We start from the raw sequence: 22,349 nt of genomic DNA, 5'->3' as shown, positions 1-22,349 counted from the left end.
AAAAATGCCAAATTTGCGAATCCTGGCCTGTGGTGGAGATGGAACGGTAAGTGCCTTCGACTTTACATTGGAACGGTAAGTCTTTTCTGTTTGTATCAGCTACCCTCATTATAGGTTAGGCAGTTGGGATAGGATTGGAATTTCCCCAGGCTTCATACACAGGGGGCCACTTTGGCTTGAACAAAGAACACATGCAAAATGATACACTGATGGAGATAAACAGATAGTCTGCCCTGTTATAAGTCAGCTTGGTATATTTATGTATGGCTTGGGGGACATGATAGTTGCCGGTGTGGTATCACTTTCTTTCTTATTTAGCGAATTGATTCTGTCCAAAGATCTTAGGATGGTGTAAAGGCCAAGTCAATACTAATAGTTTAAAACAGTCAAAATAGCATATCAAACACATTAACAAGTTAAAACATGTTTAAAAGATTAGTCAGTTTTAAAATTGCATGCATAGCATTTTAAGTAAATCAATGGGACCCAAAGTCTTAAATAGCTATATTGTTACTTGGTACTTAAATAAAACCTGTTTTAGTAGCAATTGGGCCTCCAAGGCATTCCCCAGTTGGGGTGCCTTGGCTGCAATGTTCCCTCATGCACATCGGCTGCATCCAGACTGCAGAATTAATGCAGTTTTACACTACTTTAACTGCCATGGCTCAGTGCTATGGGCTAAATGGACCAGAATAAAATTATTTTCTATGTTTAATGTAGTGTACATATGGGCAAAGTGTAGTGCTTGAGCCACATGTTCATTTTCAAAGCCCAGTACTTCCAGCCTTCCTGCATTTCTCTTTTTCTGGCCCTAAAAATTGTGAATTATCTTTCCTGGAAGCATCTAGGAGAGACAATTCACCTTTTAAATAGGCTGTAGCCCCCTCTGATTCTGAATTTGAAAAACACAAAACAACAACCAGTTTTCCAAGACAAGATGTGGATTTCCATCAACACAGCTCAGGTCCTGGTTATTTGAAAGACCATATTCTTCCTTAGAAACCTGTGCAGACTTTGAGATATGTTGTGGAGGCCTTTTTAACAGTATGTTTTTCAGTTTGTTGTAAGCTGCTTTGAATCTTGAATTGGGATAATAATAATAATAATAATAATAATAATAATAATAATCCTAAAATACAGTTGGACCTCCATAGCCACAGATTCTGCATCCACAGATTCAACCATCCATGGCTTGAAAATATAGTTTTAAAAAATTTTGAAAAACAAACCTTGATTTTGCCATTTTATGTAAGGGACATCATTTTACTATGCCATGGTATTGAATGGTCTCCACAGATTTTGATATCCATGGGGGTCCTGGAACCAAACCACAGTAGATACCAAGTGCTCATTGTAATGCATCATTACCACCACCACCATCATCTCCAGGTTGTTTTTTATTGGATGGAATTTTTCCAGGGTTCCAGGACAGAAAATTGGTCTAGACCTGATTGCCCATCATTGCTGTTGAGAATTCAAACACTAAATATGTATGTTCCTTAGAATGTTTGTTTGTTTGTTTGTTTTCAGTATTTATATCCTGCTTTTCAGCCACAAAGGCTCTCAGAGCAGTTTACAAATTGTTAATCTGACAGTTCCCTGTCCTCAGGTTTACAATCTAAATAAGAGGACAAACAAGGAAAAGGAAATGGCAGTGGAAGACAAGATTAAGTCCATCACAAGAAGCCTCTTCTTCTCTCCTTCTCAGTTGCCTATTGCTGTTGTTCCCATTATTGGATGTCTAGGACCAATTCTGTTGGCTTGAGCCTGTCTATATAAAAAATTAATGTTTGGCTTTGTTGTTGTCCTCTTCCTTTTCCTTCACATTTCTCACTTTGAGCCAATGGAGGCAGCACTTTCTCATTACTATGAGTGACACATGACTTATCTTTGCTGAGATTATGTTTGAAGCAAATTAATGTCACGTTCTTCCAAAAGCCATTAAATATAGAAATGAAAATCTTGCTCAAATGGATTTGGTGAATATTCAGTGAGACCAGATATTACTTTTCGTTATTGAAAGGAAACAGAAAGTGGGAGGTTTTCCAGTGGCCCTGCTCAATATTAATTTTGGGTGGATAGGTGGGTGGGAAGGCTAGTGCTAAATAGAGGCCTTTCAGGTGTAGGTTTTGTCTAGTCTAGATACTTCTACACAGCATTTGATATCAGAGGGTATCCTAACTCAAAATCCTAAAGATCCAAGGGCCAAAGGCCAAACATTTGGTATCTGTTGTAAAGTATTCCATAATAATATACTTCACGTAAAGAATAGAAAAGGTCCATCTTGTCTTTAAAGAGACATGCTGAAAGGCAAAACTATCCACCACTAGAACTCTTAGATTAATCTCTCTCTGTTCCAAGGATAGAAAAGGTGATTAGGATTGTGGCTATGACATGACTGAGGAATTTATAACATGCAGTTTTAATACTGGCACGGGACGGGATCAGGCTTGAACGGGTTAAAACTGATCACACTGCATACAAAATAGCTGCTTTAGTATCAAAATCGGCCGCCAGAGCATTGCTGGAGGATGGGTGATGGTTGGGCAGCAGCAATTTTGTGTGTGGTAACATCAATTTTAACCTGTTCCAGCCCAATCACATCCCGTGCCCGGGTCGGCATTAAAATTGTATGCATTGAACTCCTGAGATGATAGTGGTTCATACACTTGGCCTTTCTTTTGATCCATTATTTAAACTGCCTTATCACTTAAACCTCTGTTAGGTATAAACTGGGGGAAATAAAGACATAATTCTTGTGTCTGTATATTTTCACCTTGGTGAATAATAGAGGTTTTAGGAACGTGTGTGTGTGTGTTTGAGAGAGAGAGAGAGAGAGAGAGAGAGATGTTTTCATTAGGGCCATGGTTTGGAGAAGGGGAAAGGGAATTTTGAATTTCGTGTATTTATTATCTTTGCATCCAATCTGTCCTACTTGTAACTCAAGGTTGTGTGCCTGCTTTTCCATCCTCTTTTGGCCTCTCCACAGTTTTGGGGAAATCATGGGGCTGAGATTCTGACCAAACCTCTCTTTGGATCCCAAATGCTCACTGTCCACAAATACTGCCAGCCAGTCTACAGAGAACAGCAATACATTGTTTGGCCTAGAATATCAAGAGGGTAATCTCAGAAGCTTTTATGCTTTGTATATTTTATGCTCCCATTTCCTTTCCTGTTATTTAGGTGGGCTGGATCCTCTCCATCCTAGATGAGTTGCAGCTAAATCCCCAACCTCCTGTTGCTGTGCTTCCACTTGGCACTGGGAATGACCTTGCTCGCACCCTCAACTGGGGAGGGGTAAGCAGAATGCATATTGTGCTTGGAGAGACCTATCAGGTGCGATGCTTGGATGTTGGTACAACTTTCTGTGAGAGTTATGGGTCCAGGCCAAAACAAGAGCAAAAGGAGAGGTCTGAAACTTTTACTTTATTAGATAATTTCTCCTCCACTGTTTATAGTGAGATGGATTACAATAGTAAATCAGGGGTGAGGGACCTTTGGTTCTCCAGATGTTTTGGATAACAACCCTTATAATCCCTTACCAGTGGCCATACTCAGGTTGATAGGAGCTGTAGATCAGAACATCTGGAGAGCCTAATGTTCCTTACCCCAGTAGTTGCCATTTTCTCTGTGTATGTAAAGTGTTAAGTGCTAGTCTCAAGTCACCTCTCTTTTGCTCCTAATCAAGCTTTTTGATGTTCTTTTTCATGAAAAACATGAAAACAACATATATAGTTTGCTTTTGAGACCTAAGTCTATTATTAACCAGTCTTATGTCATTCTATAGCTTTGCCTTTTGTCCAATATTTGTAAATTTTATGGAATTGTATTTTTTGTATCTCTTGAAAGATGGTTGGAATAATAGAGACCATGAACAATTTTTGAATAGTGACATACTCTATTCTGGTCTGGTCTTTGCATTGCAACTCTTATATAAATGGATATCAGTTTTGGACTCCTGACTATTGTCCTGTTGTCCCTCAGGGATATACGGATGAACCTGTTGCAAAAATCCTCTGCCATGTAGAAGATGGAACTATTGTTCAACTGGACCGCTGGAACCTCCATGTGGAGAGAAACCCCGATTTACCGCAGGATGAACTTGAAGATGGAGCACGGAAGGTTAGTGTGGGTTATCCCTTACAGGAACAGGAAGCTGATGGAAAGAGATTAGCAATTTTGTAGGCTATCACGACAAATGACTCCAGTTGGGGAAGACCTATGTTAATTTATTTTTCACTATCTTCTGCCTTGTATTTAGGTATGTAATTTTGTAGTATAGGTAATCACTCTATCAATTAGTTGTTTTTCTTGTTCAACTACTTTTGTATTTGATGCAGGATAGTATAGTGGTTTGAGCTTTGGCCTAGAACTCTGGGAGTCTAGGGTTCAAATACTCATTCATTCATGGATACCCATTGGGTGACCTTGGGCAAGTTGGATTCTCTCAGTTTTAGAGGAAGGCAATAGCAAACCTCCTCTGAATATGTCTTGCCAAGAAAATCATAGGATAGGGTCACCATAAGGTGCAGTTGACTTCACGGCACATAACTAGTACTTTTCAGTTTATTGTTTCAAGATGTACAAGAATTGTAGGCAGCCAGTGAACAAGAAATAAAATTCACCCAATAGTAGCATTAAGTTATTCAAAAGAATTGAAATCAAAAGGATGACACTTGTCCATAAATTTAAGAGTGATTGCACAGGTTATGGCAGTGGGTGCTGTCAACTGGATCAGAAATAGTAGTTTCTAAGCCTGTCATGATAGAGAAATTGATATAAATTAATATTTAGGGGAAAGCCTTAGCTAATGGTTTAGAACACATGGTGCCAAGATATGTTGCACCCTTAATTATTTCATTCATTTTTAAAATTATATGTATTATTTCTGAGAATAGTTACATCCAACTGGTGTGCAAACAATACAGAATATCTTCAGTGGTTGAATGCCATAAACCTGAGGGTTAGTATTTACAGGATACATACAAGATATTACCAGCACTTAAAAATCCATTTATTTATTTTATTAACTTGCCTTTCTTTCAATATGGCATCTAAAGTGACTTACAATATAAAAATCACAGCCTATTAATGCACTTGCAAAGGTATCACTCTTGATTTATCTGAAGATGTAATTGTAGGCCTGGCCTTAACAAATTATGGTCACACAAATTAATAAACAAGCCCTAATTACTGATGAATGAGTCCCATTTTTCATATAAAAGATGTTAGCATGGATATTGCTGCTTAACTGTCAGTTTGGATAGTGCATCATTTATCTATATAATGAGCTGTATTTGGTGTTTTAAGTAATTTTATATTTAGCATATAATATTATCCTAACGGCTACTATCACATGCCTGGTCAATAGTAAACTTTACTGTAACTTAAAAGAAAGACTAGAGGATACTCTCTGATAGTATAGCCTAATAACTTCTCTATTCATGTTTTGTTTCCCTTTTGCATCTATTTATTTACTCACTTACTTATTTATGTAATCTATATTCCACCTTTCTCCAAATATGAGGCCCAAGTTGACTCACAATATGATTTGTATTATTTAGGGCTGAAATTGACACCTGTGAAGGGGATAGGGCCATTCCCTCCCACAGCTGCTCTCGATGTCACTGGAAGAGCTGCCATAAAATGTGGCCAAACGCTGTATTTTGTTTTTTTGGGGGGGAAGTAGTAGAGGGGATTGGGGAGAATAATCAGGGGGAAGAGAAGGTTTGAGTGTTTCTGTTGTGTCTTTGGCCATTTCTTTCAGCTGAATAAATAAATGCAGGAGAGACTCTAGGGCTTGGGGAGCTCTCCAGGGGTGTTTCAAGGGCTGCCAAACTGGCCCCAGGGCCATAGGTGGCCCATAGATACATGTTTCTCACTTCTTCTTTAGGGCAGGGGCATGTCTGCACTATGGTAGAAATATCTGATATTTTTCTCAATCTTCTCTCTGTTTAAGAAATGTAAAAATATTGAAAATGAACAGTTCCAAAGGAATCTGATAAAATATATGCATATAAAATGGGGGAACATCTAAAATCAGAGACCAGCAAGAATCAGTAAAAGCTCAGTGGAACAGTATGGTTTTACCTGCTGTCCATGAGCCAATAAAGAGGAGAACAACCTAATCTCACAGTTTTGCTATTACAACAAGTACTGGAATAATATTTATGGAATGTGGTGACTCTTGCAAAGTCTCTTTTCAATACTCTAATTGTTGGTAAATAGATTTATTATGACAACCTCCAGAAAAATCTCACTTGGCACTTTCCTTGATATCATTTTGGTAGCAGGCCTCCTTATTTTCTGAAGCCTTAGAATTTGTTTTGACTTTCTAATTGATTTCTGTCTCTGCCAAATGATTTTATATTGCTTTCATATATTTTTATGTAATAATACTAATACTAATGCTAATAATAATATCACCACCATCATTAGGGCAAGATATAAATAATTAGAAGTAAATTCAGTTGGAAGAAACTTATAAATGCTTAGTTATATTTCTATTCTATCTGTTCTTAAGTAGTTCCAGTTCATTTCAGGGCCAAACTACATGTTAACCACACAGTTCTCCCTTTAATGCCATAAAATAGTCAGTGTAGAGTTTGAAATACAGATCAGAAACCAAACAAAACGGAAGGGTGCTTTAACCCTATGGCCAAAGTCTAGTTATTAGGCTCAATCAAAACTGACCTATTGTATCAGTTGCCGAAGGTACAGTAAAGTCATCCCATATATAAATCTCCTTGAGTCAATGAGTCCACCATATTCTTCAACATTTCACAGATGAAAACTGGGATATGTCTGGCCAAGCAATATAAGAATGTGTTCAAGATGGCAAAAGTTATTAATGATAAAGAACACATACATCATGGGAGGGTGCAGCAGTTTACTTTTACCTCAGTCTATTAGGAAGGGACAAGATCTTGTTTCCTATTCTCCTCCTATCTGTGGTGTTAATTGTGTGCATTTTTTGCTCAGTTTGTAGTAAGCTGAGGACAAAGGGGGACAGGGAGGAGGCCTGGGGTGTGTGATCTACTCTATTTGTATCTAACAACTAGATTTAAGACTTTGGCCTAAATTAACATTTTCCTTTTGCTTCTGGTCTTTATATTGCAGCTTCCCCTTAGTGTCTTCAATAACTACTTCAGCCTTGGATTTGATGCTCATGTCACTCTGGAATTCCACGAATCTCGAGGTAAGTGAACCAACATCTCCCTTTCTGAGCACAAGGCCAGGAAAACAATTTGGTTGAGTGAAGATGAGTTGATGAACACTTGCCAAAAAGGTGGCCCTTGTGTCTTTACTCCATGAACAACAGGTAGACCTGAAGCCTCTTCTGTGGTTTCCTGCTCCTGAATCTGATGAAAATGAGATGGAAACTTCCAACCTCAGTAGCACTGAAAGGACAGGGTGAGGAGAGGGCTATTTCCTAATTCTTCTTGGAAGAGGGCTATGCAAAAATGTTCCCATGTTGGTGGGGTGATCAATCCATGTCAAGTTTTAGTCAAAATCCTAAAGGACCAGTTGAAGGTTCTGAACTTGTTTTGAGGATGGCCTTCAGCATCTTGGATGTTGCTGTTGCTGTATGCCTTCAAGTAGTTTCCTATAGTGATCCTAAGATCCCATATCCCATATCATGGGATTTTCCAGGTGAGATTCATTCAGAGGAGGTTTGCCATTGCCTTTCCCTGAGGCTGCAAGCATGTGACCTGTCCAAGGTCACCTACAGAGATTCATGGCTGAGCTGGAAATTGAACTCTGGTCAAGCCACTATACCACAATGGCTGGATAATTTCTTTGAAGTTCAGATTAAAAACCAGAACAGATTCATCACGGATAAGAAAGCTACTAAGGTGCCACCAGGTGTATGTGTTGCTACCTCTGGTAAACTGTTCGTACTTATGAATAATATCCATCTTCACCCCTTCTTAGGTTGCCATCCCCAAAGGATAGCTTTTTCTCTGGCAGCACACTTGCATTCTTAGTCTCTGTATGACAGACAGATATTAGCAGATGGAAATCTCCCCTCCCCCCCGACACATATTGACACGGTTATGGAAGAAGTTTCAGAAAATAAATTCCTGCCTTCCATGCAGTGTTAAATAAAACAGCTTGCTGCCAGATATAATTGGCAATCCTTCTTCTAGGCTGAAGAAAGAAGGAAACCATAGAAAGAAAAGCATAATTTCCTGTCTAGAAAACAGAGCAAAGCTGGAAGATTGCCTGAATTTATTCACCTTATTGGAAGATAGTGAGGCATGTATTTCAGTAGAGAACATGTGTGAATATTTCAGGAGCTAGTTCATTGCTTCTCATTCACCCCTACAGAGGTGTCTAATGCTATCTGCTTTTGTCTATATGAACAGAGCCCTCTTATACCTTTCTATTCATAGAGTTAAGAGCAGAACTATTCTGCCAAGTGCTAATGAACAATCATTACAATGTATGCATGTATGCTGTAAAAGTGCACTAATGACATTCATGTTGTGGTTTGGTTTGCCTTGTTTGGCATCTGGGTAATTTATCACAGTGGATTTTGAATGGCAACCTTACTTGCCCTCATTTTCATATTATCATGCAGCCACATGTTAAAAAACCCTTTCTTCATTTTCTTCTTTTGAAAAAGAGCATCCTAATGCCAGGCTAAATAAAGATCTGAATGTCTGATGGAAAGAGCTAATGCATATTTTATCATGTTTAAGATGGCTGCAAGCAGCAAGAATAATAATGAAGGGCCATGGAAGGGCAAAGGAATGAAGTGATGACAGCATCACATTCATTTCTTTATGAGTATGTGCTGAGATGCATGCCAAATGTGCCTGTGACTATCTACTATGGATGAGGTCCTAGATTGCTTTCTCACTTAGTGGAAACATTACTTAATAATAAAGTCACAGAGCTCTATAAAGAATGAATGGAAGTTATTCCGGAGATGCCACTATGAGTTTTTAAAAAATGATGAGGGAGAAAATACTTTGGCAAAAAAGAAAAAAAGAAGAAAAAAAGAAGTATGTTATAGGTGACTAATTTGGCCAGATATATGTTAAGGAAGATCTGTATTTTCTTGATAAGACCATTCCTCCCTCTGCTACTTCCTTCATATTTAAAATAAATAAATGCATAATGGGAGGGGATGCATTCTGAGAGTCTGCTTTCATACCCATATAGCTTATGCCATAGCGGAGGGTGTCAGACAGAGCTTGGAAAAGCTTCCCTTTTTTGTATTACCGAATCATGCTGCCAATGTGGCCAGGGATTCCATATTATTGTGATGTGGCTAAAGTACAGAGAAAGAAATAAGTGGCCCATTCAAGAATAAATTGAAGAGCATGCCTAGGAGGAATATATTTTTATATTATTACACAAAGATGTCTCATCCTATTTTTTTGAGTGATACTAAGCTGTTTCCCCTTGTAATGACAAATACAGCACTAGAGATAAATTTGAAATCCAAGTATCCTCCTGCATGCTCTACAATCAGGAGCCCTCCATTAGGACCCAAAAAAGGAAAAGCATGCACTCCTTCCTTCTACAATTCTGCACCTTAATTGTTTCCATTCAGTTTATCTCTGCTAAATGAAAAGTTGTCTGGCACTTTGTCCCACAAAACGCAAACCACATTGCACTGTTGAAAGCAATATGTTATGTCTGCCATCAGGTGCCAGGTATTCAAAGCTATAGTTACTGGTTCATTCAAGACAGTCAAATGCATAATGTTCCATCAGTTTCTCTATATATCATGTTTGCCAGGAAATTCCCTTTTGCCCACAAAGCATTGTGCTTCAATAATATGTTTAGTCTTTGAGATGTAACTACTCACTCTTCCTTTCTCTTCCTTTTTAGAAATGAATGGGGGCTGGTGTCTTCCAATAATTGTAGAGTGGTGCTTTATTCATCAATCTAAATTAACTATTGTATATGCTTGACTATAAGTTGACCTCATGAATAGGTTTAGGGCAGGTTTGGGGGCCAAAATTATGGATTTTGACATGAGCCATGGATAAGTCGAGGGTAAAAGACACATTTAACAAAGGATCTGAAGGATGGAGCAAAGAAAAACAATGCCAAAGAACTTACAAAAGTCCAGCAGGAATAACTTTTTTTTACTCACACTAAAGGCTGGATGGATAAGAGAATAGAGAAGGGTCAGTGCTTCCAGGACAGATTGCATTCATGCCTTTCACCAGGGGATGGTTCTTTTTGTAAATCTGTGGATGGCAAGTCCACAGATACCAAGGTTGCACTGTACTTACACTGATAGGTAACTCAACTCAGGTTTTTGGGTCAATTTTTTGACTAAAATTTCTAGACATACATGAGTATATACAGTATACCACAATAATGAATCCAAATTAAAATATCTTGGTTCTAGACATGACCAATTCATGGCATCACTCTGAACACAGTAGCTTCTGGAAGAGTGCAATTTCCCTCCCCCACCTGCTTAATAACAGCATGATTGCACATGTACACGTTAATTCATTTAATTATTTCATCTGTTTTATCTAGGAAAGACCAAAACAACTCTTCCTTTGTAGTCTTCCTCTTTAGTCATCGTTCAAAATGGCTAGAAATTCAGCTATTTGCCTAGTGTAAGCAAAAGTAGGCACTGAAGAAGAAAGGGCAATATAATGTTCAAATGATTTTGTAAAGACTTGATGTGTTTTGCTTTCTTCTTCTTTATCACAGAAGCAAATCCTGAAAAATTCAACAGCCGCTTTCGAAATAAAATGTTTTATGCAGGGGTGAGTTGAAATGTATCATTTCCCCTGTCTGCCCTCATTTGATTTCCCCCCCTTGCTTGTGTGAAGATGTTCCTTGTTTCTTTCACTGTTGAAGTCTGAAGTCACATCCATTTTTGTGCAGACTAGAAAAACAAAAAAATATATATATATAATGAAAAAGGCATCAAAACTGCTTACAAATATTCATGCCAAACTTTTTAATGCTATTTTTTTCAAAATGGAAATGACAAAATGACAAAGTAGAAACAAGTCGAAATGAATTTAACAGTCAAAATGAGTTTCACAAAGCTGAAATATGTTGATTTTCCCATTCTTATTTTGGTATATTCTGGGCTCAGCTCCCTCACTGTTGTCTTCAGTTCTTGACATTTGAGAGATTTTTGACAACTGGAAATAGTAAATAGCATTTGGGGGCAGTTGCTTTGCTGCTTCTGTAAGAGGCAATAGTGAAAAATGAAACATAATCCAGAGAAAATTAAATCACATTAATCTGAGTGCTACTTAATTGTGCACTGAAGCGTGGTTGTTTTCTTTGGGCAAAGTTCATTGAACAGAGCAGTTTCACTCCAGATCCTAGAAGCAATGTAAAGGAAATCAAGATTAAATTATTCTTCTCTCCTTTTTTTCCACCTTCTATTTCTGTTCATATTTTAGGCAGCATTTTCAGACTTCCTTCAGAGAAGTTCCAGAGATTTATCCAAACATGTGAAAGTTGTTGTAAGTATAAGAAAGGACACTGGCTTTTCTTTAAAAACTGACATAAGTAACTGGTAAAAAACAAGCCTAGCAAATTGCATGTATTTACTTTTCATTTGGCATACTTACTTTGAAGACTGGAAGATGGAGGTGCTTTTTATTCATGCTGGCCCAAGCCTAAGGTTGTTTGTTTAATTTGTGAGGTTTAATAGAGAACAAGGTCCCATGCCTTCAACTTTAGAATAAGCAATCCTTTCAAAGCTGAAGGCAACTGCATAACATTGGTGTACTGGGCTAAAAATGAAAGCAGATAGAAACAAATCCAGTGTGGGAAATCAAACCCCATATATTTTGAATACCAAAAGTACCCTGTTGCAAACATTTGGACTAATCTTAAAGTTTCCTGCTCAAAAGCTTGAGCTTGATGTCTACTTCCTAGTAGTCTTGTGACTCAGAGTCACTTTGAGCCCATACAGACAGGCCAAAAAAAAAGCTGCTTCGGGTCACTTTGGAGGTATGCTGTTTAAATGACACACACATCTTAAGAGGCCAGAACTGGAACATGGCTTTGGCACGGCTTCTGGCCTTTTAGGAAACATGCATTATTTAAACAGCATACCTCCAAAGTGACCTGAAGCAGCTTTATTTTGGCCTGTCTGTACAGACTCTTAGTAACTTGAAGTAATACTACAGGCTGCAGACAGAGGATTATATCGACTATCAGTGTGTATCTTCACCATCCCTCCAAGACTGTGAAATCTAGATATCTGAAATCTAGACATCTGAAACTTCTGGCCTTTCATAGTACACTATTATATTGCTATGATTCCACTTGAAGTGCCAGCGTTCCATCCTTTGGATTCCTGAGATTTGTAATTTTTTGGGGGGTGGCATTTAGAAAGCTAGAGAGTTCTAGTGTATCTCCAAACTACATACACCAGGGTTCCCTAGGATATTGCCTCTACTCTTTTCAAAAGCAGAGATGTAAGGTGAAACTTACAGTTACAGTGGCCCCTTGGTTGAGGTTTGGTTCCAGAACCCCCCGTGGATAAAAAAAAATCTGGTGATGCTCAAGTTACATCAAATAAAGTGGTGTAGAAACAATGATGCCTCTTCTATAAAATGGCAAAATCAAGGTTTGCTTGTGGAATTTATTTATTTTTAAAAATATTTTAGAGCTGTGGATGGTTGAACCCATGGATAAAGAATCTGTGGATACAGAGGCTTGACTGTACTATTCTGTCCAACTGTTCAGCAAGGAATGAACCTGCTGCAACCTTTTAGTGTATTTAGTAATGAGTGAAGCCACTGCTGTGATTCATATCATGTTTTTGAATCTTACAGATTTTACATTTTACAGTGATACTTTAAACACTGCAATGTGGCCATGCAGGCTAAAGGCACAAGAGGTCTGTGGGGAGAAAATATGTTTGAAGTACAGGGGTTATGTGGGGAGCACAACACATCTTCGGCTGCAGGCTGTGATCTCATAATTGTATTAAGAGGAGCTAAGAAAATTCAGTTTTCATAGTTTTCTGTATAAAAAACCTTCTGAATATGAAATGTAAAGTGTCAGTATCTATGTATGTATCACCGCTTTCATGGTTGATCATGTGATTTGCATAATAATATTTGCCTAGATTTAGGGAACTGGCATATGACAAACCAAAGAAAGAAGGTGTGTGAGAGAATGAGAGTGTACACATGAGAGAAAGGGGTCTTGCTGATACCTTGTATAGGTTGTGAAGAGAGTTGCATGCAACAATGTTGGAGTAAACATGGGTGAGATGAGAGAGAGAAAAATTAATAAGGAAGAAAAATATTTTGGGTATGAGAGAAGAGAATTCTGAGGGAAAACAAGGCAGAGGGAAGAACAAAAGGAATACTAATTCAGATGACACTGGTACTAAATGAGCAAAGAACTGGTACGAAGAAATCACACTGGGGTGGGTTAGTGGGTCTGAATCCAAGTAAAGCTGTGTACTTTCTATATTCAAGATTAAATAATCAATTTTGAAGACAAAATAACCAGAGATGTACAATGTTGGGTTCTGTTCAGTGTGTACACCAAGTTTCAGGTATCTGAGTCTCACAGTTTTAGAGCTATGACAGAGAAAGGCAGACACATCCACACTCTTTGTTATTATAGGAGATACTTACTTTCTACAAGCTTTTATCCTCCCTGCCTCTATCTCTCTTTCTTTTTGGCAGTGTGATGGCACAGACCTGACCTCAAAGATTCAGGAGTTGAAATTCCAGTGTATAGTGTTTTTAAATATACCCAGGTAAGGACTTGCATGATCTGCATTATGAGTTTTCCAGTGTGGTCAAAAGGCTTTCCCACATCATTCAAAAGAACAAAGCTGAGTGTATTTGTTTGGGCAGTTATTGCACCAGTACATTGGGCCTCTCACCTGAAGGCATTTTTTAAAAAAATGGGCAGAGGGTGTATGTAAGTATATAATACAGAAATAAAACTCCTGCACTCCCCGTGAAGCATATACTGCTTATGATATAGAATATCTGATAGAGACTGTCTCTTGCTTCTTTTGCCCAAGAGTCATCAATTCCACCTTCCTCTTTCCATAGAAAAAAAACAGAATTTTGTTCACCAGGTTATCAGAAGTTTAAACCCTAAAGTAGAATATGACCAAAGAAGTCTTTGCACTTCTGCTCAGGCCCCCTTATGTCAGTTCAGCTTACAAGTCTAGGTAGACCCAGAACATCTTTTAAGTTGCTTGGGGTCAGGAACCCTAGCAAGCCATGGCATTTTATGGGGGGAAAGTAGTGAATTATCTCATTGATCTATCTTATGTTCCTAGCAATTAGCTCACAGACCCTCTTTTTGCACTGAACTGGGAGGAAAGAGCAGCCAGCAACTATTTTAAAGCACTGTTTCCTTGCTTAGAAAGTCAGACTCACAGTTTGAGAATCATTGTTGTATTCTAATACTGACCGAAACAGAAGATAAAGGGATGATGGCTGAGAGAGTTCTGAGTTTTGCCATGCAGACCATCAGCTACAAATAATTAAGGATTTCATTGTTTCCTACTTTCTCAGTTTTTAGTCATTCAGTTAATAACTGGGTAAGTGCAGGAACTTCCTTCCCAAGAGGTAAATAAGGGCCATTTTATCCCATCCATAACTTCTGATATGAATGTCTCTGATATAAAGCAAGGGTGCTGGTACGGTTCAGAACCATGTGAAAGACAAATGGAGAAATCAAATTGATGCACATGCATGAGGAGTTACTTTTCTGCTAATGACTGGATAGGCCATATGTTCAATCTTAGTTTAAGTACCCGTGTTCTCTCCCTCCGTCTACAGGTATTGTGCAGGCACAATGCCCTGGGGAAATCCAGGAGACCACAGAGAATTTGAACCTCAGCGGCACGATGATGGTTACATTGAGGTTATTGGATTCACTATGGCCTCCTTGGTGAGTATTTTTATAGACTGCTTATATTAGTCAAACTCTGAACTTGCTATCCCAAAATATATGCAACAACAACAATAAATGGCAATTGCCAAGGAGAGTTCAATCTGTGGTATGGTATATCTGTACTTTAATCTGTGGATTGTACTCAACTACTAGATTTGCCACAGTATCATTTTTGAGGAGACAGTGGGGGTAGTTGGCTTCCACCCCATTTTACACCTGACAAAAAAATTGCAGATTAAGATCAGTGTCACCCATGTTTTCATTTTTCTAATCTTAGTAAATTCATTTTGTACCATTTTTGTATTGGATTGCCAATTATTTTTTCCCAATCTGCATCACATTTGCACATAATTTTGTACCTATACATTTTTGTAATATAAACATTTTTCTATACATCCTTTCTATGAATACATTTTATGGGCAATTTATCAACTGTGCACATATTTTTTTCACATGGTGCCTCCCCCCGAACCAAGCAAATAATTTTGTGTATGTTTGTCAAAATATACATGTATTTCTATGTACTGTATAAAAGACATTTTATGTATATCATAATGCACAGAAAATTTCTGCACACTTGACTTTGTATGCACTTTTTCAAATGTACATTTTTAAAATACTTTATTTTTGCAAATAGAATTGGAATCTTTGGAGAAGTGCAGCTTTCAAGTGCTCTGTGTTTTGATGATTCATGTTTAGCTTTGGGATAGGTTTGCACTGAAATGCAGATTTCTCATCCACTGCTACCTGTAACATTTCCTTTTCTTATGGTGATGTCTTGGTCAGGCTGCTCTTCAAGTGGGAGGTCATGGAGAAAGGTTACATCAATGCCGGGAGGTGACACTCTTGACTTACAAATCAATCCCCATGCAAGTGGATGGGGAGCCTTGTCGCTTGGCTCCCTCTCTCATCCGAATCTCCCTGAGGAATCAGGCCAACATGGTCCAGAAGAGCAAGAGGAGGACATCCATGCCTTTACTCAATGAGTGAGTTAGTTGCACATGCTTTTTGGGACAGGCAAAAGGTGGAATTGAGACATTTTGGTAAGATTACAGATCAGTAAAGTCAGTGATGGATTAGGGCAGGGGTGAGGAATATGGGGTTGTCCCATTGTTATTGAGAGCCAGTGTACTATAGTAGTTTGAGAATTGGACTAAGACCCTGGAGATCAAGGTTCAAATCCCTACTCAGTCATGGAAACCCACTGTATGACCTTGGGCAAGTCACACTCTCTCAGTTTAGAGGAAGGCAAAAGGCAAACCCTGTCTGAACAAATCTTGCCAAGAAAACCCTATGATAAGGTTGCCATCATTTGGAAATGACTTGAAGATACACCACAAAACAATAACCCTTTATTATTGGAGTGTATCTCCCACCAGCATTAATTACATAGCCATGGATGGGGGATGATAGGAGTTGCAGTCAAACAGCAGATGGGAGAGTTGCACATTCCAACCCCTGGATTAAAGACATAGCAGCTTTATGCAGGAAAAGATCCCATAATTCTTTATGCAGAAGAAGATCCCACAATTCTCCCTCCTGTCATTGCACCATTGTTCATACTCAGTATGCAGAAGAACATGTACTGCAGGACCTCTTGCACTGTCCTTTCAGCTGCAACAATATAGCATGTCTATACAGTGCAGTATTCTATATTTCAGAGTTATTGGGAACATGACTTGGATATTTCACCTTCTAGTCTGTTAAGGAACATCTGTTGGATTTTTGATGTGGAACATGTTTTAATGAACTGCATGTTTTTCACACAGAGGCTTTAGCAAATAATTGTCTTTTGTAGGACCTTCACTCATTAGCATACCTTACAAATGACACATTTAGAGATAAAATGAATTTACCTGCCCATATTCCCAAAATTATTCTCTGTATTACTCCCCCCCCCCCCCAAAAAATATTTTCAGGGAATGAGAATATTCTCAGGTTATTCAGTAATTCCCCCCTCCCTCATCCACGAAAACACTCTGATTTTTTATATGTTGCCATAGCACTAAATCCTACAATTTATTCTCTCAATTTACAAAGTGTACTTAGAGCTTTGTCCTTCAGTCCACTTGTGCTCTTTATGGGAATGATGTTTATCTGTCTTTCTTTCAAACAGCCATCAATCAGCTCAAAGATTAGAAGCTTTTAAACTGGTAATAGTAGGAACTCTGTGGATGAATAGAGTGTTCAGAGTATTTCACATACCTTATCTCTGATAATTTGTAATATGACCTTGTGAGGTAAAATAATACGCTACTTATGCTATAGATTGATGTTGATTTGAGAGGTTTGGGAAAATTCAGATTTGTTTCCTGCACTGTTATAAGGAGCTTCAGGATATTTGAGTAATGTGTCAGTATGCATATATTCCTTCACATACCAGGTGGGTCAGAAGAGTCATGTTAGAAAAATAACCGATATTCGTTGTTGCTATAAGCTGACAACTTGAAAGCACTTCCAAACACATACCACAAAATCTGGTGCCCCCTCCACATATGTTTACAACTCCCACCTTCCTTAGCTTAGAGAAATGGGAATTGTAGGACAAATCATTTGAAAGGTAACAGGTTGTGGAAAGCTGCCATGTATAATTTTGATCTAATGATTCTTACAATAAAAGTTATCTTGACCTAGAAACAAAATGTTCTCCAGTTTGCCACAGTTCAGTTCTGAATGTACCAGATACAGACTTTCTTCGCATACCTGCCAGGCCTTCTGACCAAAGTGTCTTCCCCTTTTTAAAATAAGTTAATAAAATAAAAACAATATAATGATTGCTGACACCATGTATGAAATTCCTTGTACAGTGAGCCCTTGACTCACAAGGGGATCCATTCTGGACCCCATTGGATATAATGGGGCTTGTGCTTGCTGCGTGGCCTTGCGCATGCTCCACAGGCGTGTGTGTCATTCTCCCTTTTGCTGGTCAGCTTCAGCGTATGCTGAAAGCCGGCTATAATGAGCCTGTGTATGGTGCGGGCTGACTGTATTTGTGTACCCTATTGAAGACAGCCTTTTGACACAATCTCTGTCCTTCCCATAAATCAAAGCTGCTGAGCAATACAACAATATTGGCAGATATTTGTTCTTTCTTCTGTTTGTTCTCCAGGAAGAGAACTGATTTAAATCATGGTCTAGGAAACAATGAATTTGGACTCATTGATAGTCTGAAAATACCATAATTGAATAGGCTGTAACTGCATTTGGTTTTTATTTTTAAAAAGCTTTTAACACATTCACTCCCCAAAGTTACTAACTGTTCTATGGAACCTATTACTTTCAAGAATGTCATTGAAAAAAGACATCATGTTTCCAGTCATGCACCAGATCCACATACCTTGCTTTCTGTTTTCTATCTGAAATCCTCTCCAGAAAACCAATATTCTACCCTCCTCAAATAGGGTTGCCATAATTCTCTACTAAAAACCGGGACAAAATGTAGGACAAAATTTAGACCAAAATGTAGGACAATCGTAGGATAAAATTTAGCCCAAAATGTAATTTAAGAAAAATTGAGGACCTTAAATGTCGTACATTTTGGGCTAAATTTTATCCTACAATTGTCCTATATTTTGGTCTAAATTTTGTCCTACATTTTGTCCCGGTTTTTAGTAGAGAATTATGGCAACCCTATCCTCAAATAACCTCTGATGAGGATCTCAGCATGTGGATTGGTTCATGAAGATAAATTGGGCCTTTCAAGTAGCTTGATCCTAAACCATTTAAAAATGGTTTGATTGTTCTTTCTATCAGTGGGTCGTTGGTTTCCTCTGGGGTTTGGTTCCAGGACCCCCCAAAATCAGTGGATGCCCAAGTCCCATAAAATACAATGGCATAATGAAATGATGTCCCTTATATAAAATAGCAAAATCAAGGTTTACTATTTGGAATTTATATGAATATTTTCAAAATGTGGATGCTTGAATCCATGGATAAAGAATCCATGGAGGCACAGGGACAACTGTATATGCAAAACTGTAGACACTTTACATCCCTAGACTGGCTGCCAGACTCGCATGTACCGGAGAAATTAATGTACAGTATTATGTAAAGTATATTGCAATATAACATCCAAGTGGAGCAAGTAGAAACTATTATGTGGATGGTCTTCTACAGAAGCAACCATAAATGAGATGAGGCATCACATTTGTCCTGAATCAAGAAATATCCTGATCCGAGGGAGTCAGAGAAGATGCGTTTTTCCTACAATGGATTTTTGCTTCTTACGCACTTCTTATGCACACACACACACTGTAAATTAACTTAAAGTGTTCCTACTTATGGGCTGGACTGAGATGTACTTTGTTGGCACAAGATATGAGATGGTGATAGGAGATGACCCTAAGCAATATGAATTTGAAAATTATTTTCTATCCTCTACAATATTTGTTTGAAATGTTTTCCTTCTGCAAACATTCTCTTCAAAGTTCATCCTCAAATCTTTGCAAGACGCTAATGCGAAAAGATAAGTGATCACAGCTAAAGCAAATTAGTTTAAAATTTTGGAATAATATTTGCAGGATGTTGGCAGTGTCAACATTTAAAATATACTTGGGAAACCTGAAAACTTTCTACTGGTTTTACTTATTTTCCTCCTATTGTTGTACTCTTCCACTTTAACATAAATCTAATTTATCCACTGATACATCCCAGAACTCTGCAGAGTTCTGAACGAGTAGGAATCACTCCATTATCTTCAATACTGAATGTAGAGAGGAAATGCATGCATGGAGTATTACCTTCTACTGAATGTAGGAGCCTTGGTGGTGCAGTGGTTAAATGCCTGTGCTGCAGCCACTCACTCAAAACCATAAGGTTGCAAGTTCAGTTTCCAGCAAATGGGCTCAAGCTCAACTCAGGCTTGCATCCTTCCGAGGTCGCTAAAATGAGTATCCAGATTGTTGGGGGCAATTAGCTCACACTTGTAAACCGCTTAGACACTTTTAGTTCAGTATGAAATGGTATATAAATGAAGCTGTTTGTTTGTTTGTTTTGTTTTGTATGCAAAAGGATCTTGTAGCATCTTTGTGAAGGAAAGAAAGTAGCTGGTAGTAAGAGCTTTTACAGATTTGAATGTACTTCCTCAGATGCGAATGAATATATTGTAGCAGGCTGCCCTGCTCTGTGCTCTGGAGCACGTTATATTGCCCCTTTGTGTAAAGACTCTTGAAATCACTGGTGTTTTCAATGATGGGGTTATCAAACAGGTTGAGATATTTTGATAGGAAGTTGAAATTTGGTAGTATCTCTCTCCTGTAACTTCTTAATTATGGGATGTTTTACACTTCCCTCTCCCAAAATAGGGAATATGAATAGGGTTGCAGTTTTCTGAATCTGATAGTATAATCTGAATATTATGCAAATCTGTATAATATGCAAATGATATAAAATATGCAAATATTCATCTTATGCAAATGCATCCTATTCATTGTTGGATTGTTTTTCTACTGCAAATTTAAAAAATGGTATAAATATTCTGATGACTGGGATGCTGGTAAGAGGCAGCAAGTGGCACCTGAAGTTGGCAGGCAATAGGATCTTAGCAGCCTCTGTCCTGATGGGTAGCCTGAAATCCAGGTTGCTCTCTCCTAACGCCTCTCTCTACACACTAATCTGGTCCCTTCTGTAAAAATAAAATGGTGCAGAATTTATGGATGACTTGCAGAGAGAAGTGGATGAAGAGAGCTGCCAAGGCTGCTCCTCCTGTGTGTTTCTAAACCTGTACCTCCAAATAAAGATAATATCTTCATTTCATATAAAGCCCTAAATGGCTTGGGCCCAGGGTACTTGGAGGACCGCCTCTCCCCATACAATCCGCCCCGCACTCTCAGGTCGGGTGAAAGACATCTTTTAAGAGTTCCAGACGCTCGATATGTATCAGCTCATAGGGCTTTCTCTATTTCAGCCCCTCAGCTCTGGAACTCCCTCCCCAATGAGCTCCGTACTTCCACCTCCCTCGATGCTTTCAAGAAGAACTTGAAGACTTTTTTGTTCTGCCAGGCTTTCCCCCCGTGAGCCTTGTGGTCATTCTCTTCCCCTTGGCAATGTTTTTGTGTATTCCATTCTACACAGCCACTTGTATAGGGTGTTGTTAGTTTTTACTGTTCTTAATTGTTAACTTTGTATTATTGTCATGCTGATGTTTTAATTGTCTTACTCTTTGATGTACACCACTGTGATTGCTGGAATAGCGGTATAGAAATAAAATTTTATTATAATATTATTTTTATTTCTTTATCAATTTAAACCACTTACAAAATATCTAAAATCCAGACCAAGCATCTATCTTACTTCAACAATCTTCTGTCCATCCATCCCCTTCTCTTACTATCTGTCATTTTCTCTTTTCCACCTGGGCTCATGTAGTCCAATTCTCAAGAAGTCTGAGGAAAATAAAATAGAACTTAGTATTTTTTTTTTCCTGGAAAGACTGCTATTTCTATTGCAGCAAATATTACAGAATTCATGGCTCCTTGAACATTTTGTCCATTCCTATGCTTTGGATCTGCTATTTTCTTTCCACTGTATTCTGGTACTTCTGTTAGAATTTACCTCTGCTCTTTGCAATCACACTAAGCTTTTATTGGAACATTTATCTTGAAAGGGCCTATTTTCATCTCAAAGATGCTGTGATATTATTAAATTATTATATATTTTTTGGATTTATATACCCCTTTCTCCTGGGATGGTAGTAGATAGTAAGGGATCTTCTTTCCAGAAGAGAGGATGGGACTTTCTGCAGTCTATTTATTCCTTCTAAAGGGGTAGATACTATATATAGTGTGTGGCATAATGGTTTGAATGTTGGGCTATGACTCTGGAGACCAGGATTCGAATCCTGGTTTGGCCATGGAAACCCATTGGGTTACGTTGAGCACGTCACAGAGGATGGCAGTGACAAACCCTGTCTGAAGAAACTTGCCAAGAAAACCCTGTGGTAGGCTCTCCTATTGAAGGCAGAGAACAACAACAACAACAACAACAACAACAACAACAACAACAACACACACAAAAGCTGGTTTAGAATCTGAACCAGGTAATGATCCAAATAGGTACTGAGTAGAATACCTAAAATCTGAACAAAATTTTGCCGTTCTGGTCATAGGACACCCTGGTGGCCTTTAAAAAGGCCGTTAAGACAGATCTCTTCTGGCAGCCCTTTCCAAACTAGCCTCTTCTCCCTGAGCACGATGCAGCTTATTCCCTCCTATTATAGAGTCCTTCTTATACTTTTCCCCAACTTTGTTGATTTTATCATCACAATGTTTTTATATTGTAAATTATTTAATTTAGTTTTATAATCAGGGGTGGGAAGTTGGGTGGGGGTTTAATTTTAACGAGATTTGATATGTAATACATTGTTTTTAGATGTTGTAACCCACCTTGATCTCCCATGAAAAGGTGGGCTATAAATTATTATTATTATTATTATTATTATTATTATTATTATTATTATTATTATT

General features: G+C 38.2%; 1 protein-coding gene across 1 annotated transcript in view; it reads left to right on the top strand.

The window, feature by feature from the left end:
• Nucleotides 1-4: 4 nt before the first annotated feature.
• The window catches only part of DGKI (diacylglycerol kinase iota), a 158,074-nt gene continuing 135,729 nt past the window's right edge, over nt 5-22,349 (top strand). Inside the window, exons 1-9 of the mRNA XM_042469134.1 lie at nt 5-46; nt 3,184-3,297; nt 3,985-4,122; nt 7,120-7,198; nt 10,693-10,748; nt 11,403-11,465; nt 13,656-13,729; nt 14,772-14,883; nt 15,673-15,872. Of these exons, the coding sequence (XP_042325068.1) occupies nt 5-46; nt 3,184-3,297; nt 3,985-4,122; nt 7,120-7,198; nt 10,693-10,748; nt 11,403-11,465; nt 13,656-13,729; nt 14,772-14,883; nt 15,673-15,872 (878 nt within the window). The remainder of the gene's footprint in view (nt 47-3,183; nt 3,298-3,984; nt 4,123-7,119; nt 7,199-10,692; nt 10,749-11,402; nt 11,466-13,655; nt 13,730-14,771; nt 14,884-15,672; nt 15,873-22,349) is intronic.

Source organism: Sceloporus undulatus, chromosome 5 (genome assembly GCF_019175285.1).
Source record: "Sceloporus undulatus isolate JIND9_A2432 ecotype Alabama chromosome 5, SceUnd_v1.1, whole genome shotgun sequence".
NCBI classification, from domain to species: domain Eukaryota; kingdom Metazoa; phylum Chordata; class Lepidosauria; order Squamata; family Phrynosomatidae; genus Sceloporus; species Sceloporus undulatus.
This window is presented reverse-complemented; position numbering and strand designations above follow the sequence as displayed.